The sequence below is a fragment of the Delphinus delphis genome, chromosome 1 (genome assembly GCF_949987515.2).
Source record: "Delphinus delphis chromosome 1, mDelDel1.2, whole genome shotgun sequence".
Taxonomy (NCBI): Eukaryota; Metazoa; Chordata; class Mammalia; order Artiodactyla; family Delphinidae; genus Delphinus; species Delphinus delphis.
Window position 1 is genome coordinate 129,265,336 of NC_082683.1, and position 12,855 is coordinate 129,278,190.

The 12,855-nt window shown below is 36.3% G+C and overlaps 1 protein-coding gene across 2 annotated transcripts in view; it reads left to right on the forward strand.

The window, feature by feature from the left end:
- Positions 1 to 12,855, forward strand: part of KLHL20 (kelch like family member 20) — a 78,573-nt gene that overhangs the window by 13,571 nt on the left and 52,147 nt on the right. For both annotated transcript variants that reach the window (XM_060034167.1, XM_060034155.1), the window contains one exon: positions 1,182 to 1,755. In XM_060034167.1, coding sequence (XP_059890150.1) covers positions 1,213 to 1,755 — 543 coding nt within the window. In that variant the 5' untranslated portion in view covers positions 1,182 to 1,212. The remainder of the gene's footprint in view (positions 1 to 1,181; positions 1,756 to 12,855) is intronic.

Below are 12,855 nucleotides of genomic sequence, written 5' to 3' on the forward strand. Positions count from 1 at the left end.
GTCAGTATTGTAATGGAAAATTTTTAAATGGTCTTGTCTTTAATGGTGTACCACTGTTAACCACGTGATGTATTATTTCAGCATCTACTACAAACAAGAGACCATTAAGTACTGTGGCTGAAAGCTTTTTTGCTTGTTTACATGGGTGGTAACAATTATCCTTTAACTCAGTTTTGCTCAGTTTTATGTTTCAGTTTTAAATTGTCAAGCGTAAACAGTGCTGTTTCTACCAGATGTCAGGAATTATGAACAGTTTGTACTATAGAATACAGTTACCTGTAGGCTGAGGCCAAGCGTAGAAATATTGAATGTATAAGTACTTGGGAAAAACAGGTTGCTGCTAAAGAAAGGAAGAGCTAAGTGTAGTTTCTTCTTCCTAAAATGTCCTTTTATATTCTCCTCTCCTTCCCAGGGGATTCTGTCAACACTCTAGTGTTTTATTATACTGTAGGTCTTGTCAGTGCTACAGCTTTAGGGGTAGTAAACTGATACTGTCTCTTGCAGGCCAGTATTAGACTATCTCAGTACAGTCATAGATGATTAGTTTCTGAGACTCACATGAGTCAGAAGACTGCTTAGTAAGTAGAGAATCAGAAACAGAAGTATAACGATCTGAACCATGTGTGTAGGATACTTCACCTAAGCTCTGGAAAAATGCAATGTAATATTCCTACTTCACACACAAAAAAATACATACCCTTGTAATAACCTGATAGCTTATGCCAGGTCTATGTTCCAGTATAAACAAATAACTATAGATTTTGCCTTTCTGAACCACATTTTTTATCCTGGTTGCCCCCTTTCTGGCTATTCATGTGTCTCTCTCTCCTTCTAGATAATTAGGTTCCCTGATTACCTCTTTATATTTCTTTGAATTTTCCTCAGTCCATAGCAAAATGCTCTGTAAAATATAAGAACTAGTAAATATTTGTTAAAAGCATAGTTATCATCTTAACTGAGGGGCATAGATTCTCTTTTTTCTCCATGTTGATAGATACAGTGTGATGATTATGAAAATTCAAATATCTTAGTTCTAATTATTTGTCAATAATTTAAGTTTGTGGCATTTACCTAGTAAGTTAGCACCTGAATTTCTACATACAATATACATGTGAAATGCAGGAATTAGCTTCTAAAAATATTGCCATCTTCTCTTCTCTCTCCCACCCCCATCTCTGTAGGTGTACCAACATTCGACCAGGAGAGACTGGAATGGATGTAACAAGCCGCTGCACCCTTGGAGACCCCAACAAACTGCCAGAAGGGGTTCCCCAACCTGCCCGCATGCCCTATATCTCAGACAAGCACCCTCGACAAACCTTGGAGGTGATTAACCTTCTGAGAAAGCACCGGGAGCTGTGTGATGTGGTGCTAGTTGTGGGCGCTAAGAAGATATATGCCCATCGAGTCATTTTGTCAGCCTGTAGTCCCTACTTCCGAGCTATGTTTACAGGAGAATTGGCAGAGAGCCGTCAGACGGAAGTTGTGATCCGAGACATAGATGAGAGGGCTATGGAACTACTGATAGACTTTGCGTATACCTCCCAGATAACTGTGGAAGAGGGCAATGTTCAGACCCTTCTGCCAGCTGCTTGCCTCCTTCAGCTGGCAGAAATACAGGAAGCCTGTTGTGAATTCTTAAAGAGACAATTAGATCCTTCTAACTGCCTGGGCATTCGGGCTTTTGCTGATACACATTCATGTCGTGAGTTGCTAAGGATAGCAGACAAGTTCACGCAACATAACTTTCAAGAGGTGAGTTGTACTTGGTGATTTGATGCATTCACAATGTATTTGTCAGGAGAACAATATGGGTTCACCATTCTGCTAACACATACCTGTTTAGGTATTTACTGCTAATTCTAACTCATAATATCAAAGAAATGTTATAAATTCTAAGCCTGGTTTTTATTTTATAGGACAATTTTGTGTTCTTTTAGCAAAAACTAAAGTTTTCAGGGATTGATTTCCCTAGACATATTCATAAAAGGCTAATTTATAAGCCAGAATACAGTTTATTACTGATAGGATAGTTGGTATTGGTCGTTTTTATAAAGCACTTCCTTCCTGATTATATGATTGTTCAGCAGAATAAACTGTAGATCAGAGATTGTTTGAACTAATAATCAGAAAAATGAAATTGGATGTTATTAGAAGTATTTTTTAATTAAACCTGTTATTTTTCATTTATTCATTCATTTAATAAGTATTTGTAAAGCTACTATACTTCAGCCACTGTGCTTGGGAACAGAGGCTACAGTAATGAACAAGATGCCTAGAGTGTCTGTTCTAGTGGAAATTATAATCTAGCAGGGAAGATAGACATTGAATTCATAATTACATAAATAAATAATTACAGTTAATGGGTGCTACAGAGAAGAAGCCCTGGATGATTTAACAGTGTATTACAGAGAGATTTAACTTTGGTTCTGGAACACTTCATACAAAATTCTGAAACATGAAGAAGCATAACAAGTTCAAGGAACTGAAAGAAACCCAGTGAGATCCAGAGGGCAAAAGGGAGGATGTAACATAATGATTTTATAGAAAGAATAGAGCCAGATCACAATGGAGCTAATAGACCATGTTAAGAATTTGAAATTTAATCTTAAGACCAATAGAAAACCATTAAAAGGGCTTCCCTGGTGGTGCAGTGGTTAAGAATCCACCTGCCAATGCAGGAGACATAGGTTCGAGCCCTGGTCTGGGAAGATCCCACATGCTGTGGAGCAACTAAGCCTGTGTGCCACAACTACTGAGCCTGTGCTCTAGAGCCCTGAGCCACAACTGCTGAAGCCTGCACGCCTAGAGCCCACTCTCTGCAACAAGAGAAGCCACAGCAGTGAGAAACCTGAACACCACATGAAGAGTAACCCCTGCTCGCCACAACTAGAGAAAGCCCACGCACAGCAATGAAGACCCAACATAGCCAAAAATAAATAAATAAATAAATTTATTTTAAAAAAGAAAAGAAAACCATTAAAGGGTTTTAAGCAAAGGAAAGACATGGTTCATTTTATTCTTTAATACCACTCTTCTGTCCAACAGGATAACTTCCAATGGATCAAAGATTTAAAAAATACAAAGTGAAACCATGAAAATAGTAGCAGATGACATGAAGCAATTCCTTTATAATCTTGAAATGAAGAAGGCCTTTCTAATTGACTAACCCAGAAAGCATAGAAGAAAATATTGATAGATTTGACTATATAAAAATTAAAAATTTCTGCATGGTAAAACAAAACAATATCAAGACAAAAATCAAAGACAAACTGGGGGAAAATATTTTCAATTCATATTACAGATGATATATCCTTAATACATCAAGAGCTCCTATTGGTCAATAACCTAGACCAGTGACCTAACAGAAAAATGGGCAGTAAACAAGAAGTTCAGATTGCCCTTAAACGTGAAAATCTGCTCAAGTTTGTTCTTAATAACTTAAAAACGAATTAAAACTATACCAAAGTACTATTTTTTATGTATCAGATTACAAATTTGTAATCTATCAGATTGCAAGTATCCAGAAGTTTGATTACACACCCTGTTGACAAGACCATGGAGAAATAGCTACACTGCTAGTGTAAGTATAAATTGATATAACCCCTCTGGAAGGAAACTGGGCAGTATATCAAAATTACACACTTTTTGTTCACACTCTTTGACTCGGCAATCTCATTTCTGGGAATCTGTACTAGAAATGAAATGGACAGGGGAACAGTTTGAGGAGGTAAAATCATGGGTTACATTTTAGATATATTCAGTTTGAGATGCCTGTGAGATAGCTAAATAGAGATACTGAGCAGCTCACTGTTTATATGCATCTGTATCTTAGAAAAGGAGTTAGGCTGAGATTAAAATTTAGGAGTCATCAACATAGTAATGAAGTCATAATAATTAAACTATGGCTTAACCCTTTTTAGGCAGGATATAACCCTGAAGCCATAAAAGAAAATTGATATATTTGTATATAAATTTTGAACTTTTTAATATTTTATATAAATATAAAACTTTTTTACAAAAAGCACCATAAACAAGGTTAAAAAAATCAATGCCAATGAGATCACATAGTAGGAAGAGAGAAGAGAAAAGCCCTAAAATTTTTCCAAATATTGAAGGATGATTAGCAAAAAAGCAACTGACAAAGGAAGCTGGGAATAACTAGCGTAGAGAAAGGAGGAAAACCAGCAACCTGGGGGTCATGAAATGCAAAGGAAGGGATTGGTTAAGGAGGATACACACACACACACACACAAACATATAGTTGGCCTTCCATATTTGCTGGTTCTGCATTCACAGATTCAACCAACTGTGGATCAAAAATATGAAAAATTCCATAAAATTCCCAAAGATAATGTTTGAATTTGTCAGGTGCTGGCAACTATTTACATAACATTTATATTGTATTAGGTATTATAAGTTAATCTAGAGATGATTTAAAGTATATGGGAAGATTGTGTAGATTATGCAAATACTGTGCCATTTTATATGAGTCTTGAGCATCCATGAATTTTGGTATCCTGGGGGCACAGGGGAGTGGGGTAGAGGGCAATCCTGGAACCAATCCTCCTCAGATACCAACGGATAACTATTTATGCTGGAACAGCCAGGTAGTTTCCAAAATTTAATATTAGAATCATTGGCTTTAAGAAATATTACAACAATACAGTTTGGAACTAAAGAAGGAACAGATCAGTGGCACTGAGAAGGGTCCAGAAGTAGATGTTTCAAGTCAGTGGAGGAAAGTAAAATTGTTTAATATGTGTCTTTAGTAAAACTGGTGATTTGGGGAAAAAATAAACTCTTTAAACAGATGGAATTCCCAACTGATAAATAAATTAAACCTAAAAAATTAAATTCTAAAAGTACTAGAAGAAAGCATTAGTAGGCTGGGGGTAAAAAATGGCCGTTCTAAGCAGGATATAACCCAGAAGCCATATAGAAAGATTGATAAATTTGATTGCATAAAAATTAAATATTGTTCAACCAAAAAAGTACCATAAACTAAATTAAGTAATGCCAAACTCAGAAAACCTATTTTGCGCATATGTGTCAGAAAAAACACTAATTCCCATAAGACTCATACAAATTCAATGAGAAAAACCATAAAAAATACATTAGAAAAATAGGCAAAGGATATGAATAAGCGATGTGTAAAAAAGATATTCAGGTATAAAATAAACATATGAAAGGATACTCACCATTATACATAACTAAAGAAACATACATCAAAACATTTCTTAACCTATCAGATTGGAAAGATAATTTTTAAACTTTATTTGAAAAAAATTCAAATGTATAAAAAATTGTAGGAAAAAGAAAACTTTCATGTTCCCTTTACCAAGATTCACCAGTTGTTAACATTTTGCAACATTTTCTTTATCATTTTGTCCTTATTATATAAATATTTTTCTTTCAGCAATTTGAGAGTATACTGCATACATCATATTCTTTTACTCCTGAATGCTTCAATGTGTATAATCCCTTATTGGTCGTATCATTTGCAAATATTTTCTCCCATTCAGTATGTTGTCTTTTTGTTTTGTCAATGGTTTCCTTTGCCATGCGAAGGCTTTTAAGTGTAATTAGGTCCCATGTGTTTATTTTTGCTTTTATTTCCTTTACTTTAGGAGACGCATGCAAAACAATATTGCTGCGATTGTGTCAAAGAGTGTTCTGCCTGTGTTTTCCTCTAGGAGTTTCATAGTATCTGGTCTTACATTTAGGTCTTTAATCATTTTGAGGGGCTTTTTAAAATTTTTTTTCAAAAGCAGGCAGTTTAATTCATAGTAGTATTCATAGAACTTTTGTGGGGGGCGTTGTTTATTTTTTAAATTTTTATTGAAATATAGTTGACTTACAATGTTGTGTTTCAGATGTACAGTAAAATGATTCAGTTATTCTTTTTTACATTCTCTTCCATTGTAAGTTATTACAAGATATTGAGTATAGTTTCCTGTGCTAGACAGTAGGTCTTTGTTGGTTATCTATTTTATATATAGTAGTATGTATATTTGAATCCCAAACTCCTAATTCTTTTGAGTTTGTTTTTCTATATGGTGTTAGAGAATGTTCTAATTCTCTTTTATGTAGCTGTCCAGTCTTCCCAGCACCACTTATTGAAGAGACTGTCTTTTCTCCATTGTATACTCTTGCCTCCTTTGTTGTAGATTAATTGACTATAAGGGCGTGGGTTTATATCTGGCCTTTCTGTCCTGTCCCATTGATATATGTGTCTGTTTTTGTGCAAGTATCATACTGTTTTGATTACTGTAGCTCTGTAGGATAATCTGAAGTTAGCATGATTCCTCCAGCTCTGTTCTTTTTTCTCCAGATTATTTTGGCTATTCGGGGTCTTTTGTGTTCCCATACAAATTTTTTAATTATTTCTAGTTCTGTGAAAAATGCCATTGGTCATTTGATAGGGGTCGCATTGACTCTGTAGATTACCTTGGGTAGTGCAGTAATTTTAACAATATTGATTCTTCCAATCCAAGAACACAGTATATCTTTCCATCTGTTCCTGTGGTGTTCAGTTTCTTTCATCAGCGTCTTACAGTTTTCAGAGTACAGGTCTTTTGCCTTCTCAGGTAGGTTTATTACTAGGTATTTTATTCTTTTCAATGTGATGATAAATGGGATTGTTTCCTTAATTCCTCCTTCTGATACTTCATATTAGTGGACAGAAATGCAACAGATTTTTGTGTATTAATTTTGTACCTGCAACTTTACCAAATTCTTTGATGAGTTCTAGTAGTTTTCTGGAGGCATCTTTAGGATTTTCTATGTATAGTATCATGTCATCTGCAAACAATGACAGTTTTACTTCTTCTTTTCCAATTTGGGTTCCATTTATTTCTTTTTCTTCTCCGATTGCTGTGGCAAGGACTTCCAAAACTATGTTGAATAAAAGTGGTGAGAGACTTGGTGGCACAGTGGTTAAGAATCTGCCTGCCACTGCAGGGGACATGGTTTGATCCCTGGTCCAGGAAGATCCCACATGCCACAGAGCAACTAAGCCCACTACTAAGCAACTAAGTTGCACCACAACTACTGAGCCTGCGCTCTAGAGCCCACGTGCCACAACTACTGAAGCCCACGTGCCTACAGCCCATGCTCTGCAACAAGAGAAGGCACTGCAATGAGAAGCCTGTGCACCGCAATGAAGAGTAGCTGCTGCTCGCCACAACTAGAGAAAAGCCCATGCAGCAATGAAGACCCAACGCAGCCAGAAAAATAAAAATAAAAAAAAAAGTGGTGAGAGGGCATCCTTGTCTTGTTCCTGATTTTAGAGGAAACACTTTCAGCTTTTCACCATTGAGGGTGTTGTTAGCTGTGGGTTTCTCATATATGTAGTCTTTATTATACTGACGTATGTTCCCTCTATGCCCACTTTCTGGAGAGTTTTTATTTTATCATAAATCGATGTTGAATTTTATCAAAAGCTTTTTCTGCATCTTTTGAGATGATCGTATGGCTTTTATTCTTCAGTTTGTTAACATGGTGTATCACATTAATTTGCACATATTTAAAAATCCTTGCATCCCTAGGATAAATCTCACTTGATCATGGTGTATGATCGTTTTAATGTACTGTTGGATTCAGTTCGCTAGTATTATTTTGTTGAGGATTTTTGCATCTGTGTTCATCAGTGATATTGGCCTGTAATTTTCTTTTTGTGTGTGATATCTTTGTCTGGTTTTGGTGTCAGGCATCAGCCATCAGGTATGATGGCTTCATAGAAGAGTTTAGAAGTGTTCTTTCCTCTGCAATTTTTTGGAATAGGATAGATGTTAAGTCATCTCTAAATGTTTGGTAGAATTCACCTGTGAAGCTCTTTGGTCCTGGACATTTGTTGGGAGTTTTAAAATTACTGATTCAATTTCAGTACTGTTTCAATTTCTGTTTCTTCCTGGTTCAGTCTTGGGAGATTGTACCTTACTAAGAATTTGTCCATTTCTTCTAGGTTGTGCATTTTATTGGCATAGAGTCGTTCATAGTGGTCTCCATGATCCTTTGTATTTCTGTGGTGTCAGCTGTAACTTCTCCTTTTTCATTTCTGATTTTATTGACTTGGGCCCTCTCCCTTTTTTTCTTATTCTCTCTCTCTCTCTTTTTTAATTGAAGTGTAGTTGATTAACAATGTTGTATTAGTTTCTGGTGTACAGCAAAGTGATTCAGTCTATGTATATATCAATTTTATATATCTGTATATTCAGTTCTTTATGAGATTCTCTTTCATTTTGGTTATTACAAGATACTGAATATAGTTCCCTGTGCTCTACCATAGCACCTTGTTGTTTATCTAGTTTATATATAGTAGGGTATATCTGTTAATCCCAAACTCCTAATTTATCCCTTCCCCATCCTTTCCACTTTGGTAACCATAAATTTGTTTCCTATGTCTGTGAGTCTTTCTGTTTTGTAAATAAGTTCATTTGTATCATTTTTTTAGATTCCACATATAAGTGATATCATATAATATTTGTCTTTGTCTGGCTTACTTCACTTAGTATGATAATCTCTAGATGCACCCATGTTACTACAAAAGGCATTATTTCGTTCGTTTTTATGGCTGAGTAATATTCCATTATATGTAATGGAATATATATAATATAGGGTATACATACATATTATATATATACACCACATCTCCTTTATCCATTCATCTGTTGATGGACACTTAGGTTGCTTCCATGTCTTGGCTATTGTAAATAGTGCAGCTCTGAACATAGGGGTGCATGTGTCTTTTTGAATTAGAGTTTCTGTCTTTTCTGGATATATGCCCAGGAGTAGGATTGCTGGATCGTATGGTAACTCTATTTTTAGTTTATTAAGGAACCTCCATACTCTCCATAGTGGCTGCATCAGTTTACATTCCCACCAACAATGTAGGAGGGTTCCCTTTTCTCCACATCCTCTCCAGCATTTATTATTTGTAGACCTTTTAATGATGGCCATTCTGACCATTGTTATGATACCTCATTGTAGTTTTGGTTTGCATTTCTCATTAGCAGTGTGGATATCTTTTCATGTGCCTGTTGGCCATCTGTATGTCTTTGTTGGAGAAATATTTATTTAGGTCTTCTGCCTACTTTTTTTTTTTTTTTTTCTTTTTGCGGTACACGAGCCTCTCACTGCTGTGGCCTCTCCCGTTGCGAAGCACAGGCTCCGGATGCGCAGGCTCAGCGGCCATGACTCAGGGCCCAGCCGCCCCGCGGCATGTGGGATCTTCCTGGACCGGGGCACGAACCCATGTCCCCTGCATGAGCAGGCGGACTCTCAACCACTGTGCCACCAGGGAAGCCCTGCCTACTTTTTGATCGGGTTGTTTTTTTTGATATTGACCTGTATGAGCCGTTTGTATATTTTGGAAATTAAGCCCTTGCCAGTTGCATCATTTGCAAATATTTTCTCCCATTCTGTAGGTTGTCTTTCTGTTTTGTTTATGGTCTCCTTTGCTGTGCAAAAGCTTGGAAGTTTGATTAGGTCAAATTTGTTTATTTTTGTTTTTATTTCTATTGCCTTGGGAGACTGACCTAAAAAAATATTTGTACGATTTATATCAGAGAGTGTTTTGCCTATAATCTCTTCTAGGAGTTTTATGGTGTCATGTCTTATGTTTAAGTCTTTAAGCCATTTTGAATTTATTTTTGTGTATGGTGTGAGGGTGTGTTCTAACTTCACTGATTTACTTGTGGGTGTCCAACTTTTCCAACACCACTTGCTGAAGAGACTCTCTTTTTCCCATTGTATATTTTTGCCTCCTTTGTCGAAGATTAACTGACCATAGCTGTGCGGGTTTATTTCTAGACCCTCTGTTCTGTTCCATTGTGTTCCATATGTCTGTTTTTGTGCCAATACCAATATAGTTTTGGTATATTGTTATATATATTGGTATATATAGTTTTGGTATATTGGTATATATACCAATGTAGTTTTTCTGAAGTCTGGGAGGGTTATGCCTCCAACTTTGCTCTTTTCCTCAGGATTGCTTTGGCAGTTCTAGATCCTCTGTAGTTCCTTATATTTATATATTTTATGATTATTTTTTCTAGTTTTGTGGAAAATGCCATTGGTATTTTGATAGGGATCACATTAAAGCTGTAGCTTCCATTGAGTAGTATGGCCATTTTAACAATATTAATTCTTCCAAGAGCATGGGATATCTTTCCATTTCTTTGAACCGTCTTCAGTTTCCTTTATTAATGTTTTATACTTCTCAGCATGTAAGTCTTTCACCTCGTTGGTCAGGTTTATTTCTAAATATTTTATTAGTCTTTTGATGTTATTTTCAAAGGGATTTTTTTTTACTTTTTTTTCTGATATTTCATTGTTAGTATAAAGAAATGCAAGATTTCTGTATGTTAATTCTATATCCTGCTATCTTGCTGAATTCGTTTATCAGTTCTAGTAGTTTTTGTGTGGAGTCTTTAGGTTTTTGTATATATAGTATCATGTCATCTGCCTATAATGACAATTTTACCTCTTCCCTTCTGATTTGGATACCTTTTATTTCTTTTTCTTGTCTGGTTGCTGTGGCTAGGACTTCCAATACTATGTTGAATAAAAGTGGCAAGAGTAGGCATCCTTATCTTGTTCCAGATTTTAGCAGGAAGGCTTTCAGCTTTTCAGTGTTGAGATATTATGCTGAGATATGTTCCCTCTGCACTCATTTTGATGAGAGTTTTTATCATGAATGGGCGTTGAATTTTGTCAAATAGTTTTTCTGCATCTACTGAGATGATCATGTGGTTTTCGTCTTTTGTTGATCTGGTGTATCACATTGATTGATTTGCTGAACCACTCTTATGACCCTGGGATGAATCTAACTTCATCATGATGTATGACCCTTTTAATGTGTTGTTGGATTTGGTTTGCTAATGTTTTGTTGAAGATTTTGGCATCTATATTCGTCAAAGATACTGGCCTGTAATTTTCTTTTTTGGTAGTGTCTTTGTCTAGTTTTGGTATAAAGGTGATGACAGCTTCATAGAATGACTTTGGGAATGTTCTGTCCCCCTTAATCTTCTGGAAGAGTTTAAGAAGGATTGTTATAAGTTCTTTTTATGTTTGGTAGAATTCCCCAGAGAAGCCATCCAGTCCTGGACTTTTGTCTGCAGGGAATTTTTGGTTTGGGGCTTTTTTCCCTTTTGTTTTGTTTTTAAATTACAGCTTCTATTTAAATTCCAGTGATTGGTCTGTTCAAATCATCTATTCTTTTTTTTTAATTAATTTCTTTTTGGCTGCATTGGGTCTTTGTTACTGCACACGGGCTTCTCATTGCAGTGGCTTCTCTTGTTGCAGAGCACGAGCTCTAGGCACACGGGCTTCAGTAGTTGTGGCACATGGGCTCAGTAGTTGTGGCTCGTGGGCTCTAGAGCGCAGGCTCAGTAGTTGTGATGCACAGGCTTAGTTGCTCTGCAGCATGTGGGATCTTTCCGGACCAGGGCTTGAACCCGTGTCCCCTGCATTAGCAGGCTGATTCTTAACCACTGCACTACCAGGGAGGCCACATCTATTTCTTTTTGATTCAGTTTTGGTGGGCTGTACGTTTCTAGAAACTTGTCCATTTCCTCTAGGTTGTCCAGTTTGTTGGCATATAATTGTTCATATTTTTTCTTATGATTTTTTGTATTTCTGCAATGTCAGTTGTTATTTTTCCCTTTCATTTCTCATTTTGTTCATTTAGGACCTCTCTCTTTTCTTCTTGGTGAGCCTGGCCAGAGGTTTATTGATTTTGTTTATCCTTTCAAAAAACCAGCTCTTAGTTGTATTCGTTTTTTCTGTTTTTTTGTTAATCTCTCTTTTATTTATTTCCTCTCTGATCTTTGTTTCCTTCCTTCAGCTGACTTTAGGTTTTGCTTGTTCTTCTTTTCTAATTCTTTTAGGTGGTAGGTTAGGTTTTTTATTTGAGATTTTTCTTATTTTTGAGGAAGGCCTGTATTGCTATGAACTTCCCTCTTAGGACTGCTTTTGCTGCCTCCATAGATTTTGTATGGTTGTGTTTTCATTGTCATTTGTGTCGAGATATTTTTTAATTTCTTTTTTTATTTCATTGTTGACTCATTGGTTTTTTAGTAGCATGTTTTTTTGTCTCCATATAATCTTTTTTTTTTTTTCATTTCTCATTCTGTGGTTGATTTCTAGCTTCATACTGTGTGGTCAGAAAAGAGCCTTGAAATAATTTCTATACTCTTAAATTTGTTAAGAGTTGTTTTGGGGCTTCCCTGGTGGCGCAGTGGTTGAGAGTCCGCCTGCCAATGCAGGGGACACGGGTTCGTGCCCCGGTCTGGGAAGATCCCACATGCCGTGGAGCGCCTGGGCCCGTGAGCCATGGCCGCTGAGCCTGTGCGTCTGGAGCCTGTGCTCCACAACGGGTGAGGCCACAACAGTGAGAGGCCCCCGTATCAAAAAAAAAAAAAAAAAGAGTTGTTTTGTTTCCTAGTATGTGGTCTTTCCTAGAGAATGTCCCATGTGTGCTTGAAAACAATGTGTATTCTGGGTTTTTTTGGATGTAATGTCTTGAAGATATTAATTAAATCTAACTGTTCTATTGTGTCATGTAGGGTCTCCACTGCTTTATTGATTTTCTGTCTGGAAGATCTGTCCATTGATGTCAGTGAGATGTTAAAGTCTCCTACTTTTGTATTCCCATCATTTTCTTCCTTTATGCCTGTTAGTATTTGTTTTATGTATTTAGGTGCTCATATATTGGGGACATATATATTAACGAGTATAACATCCTCTTCTTCTATTGATCCTTTTATCATTATATGATGTTCTTCTTTATCTTTCTTTATGGCCTTTGTTTTAAAGTCTATTTTGTCTGATATGAGTATTGCTACCCCTGCT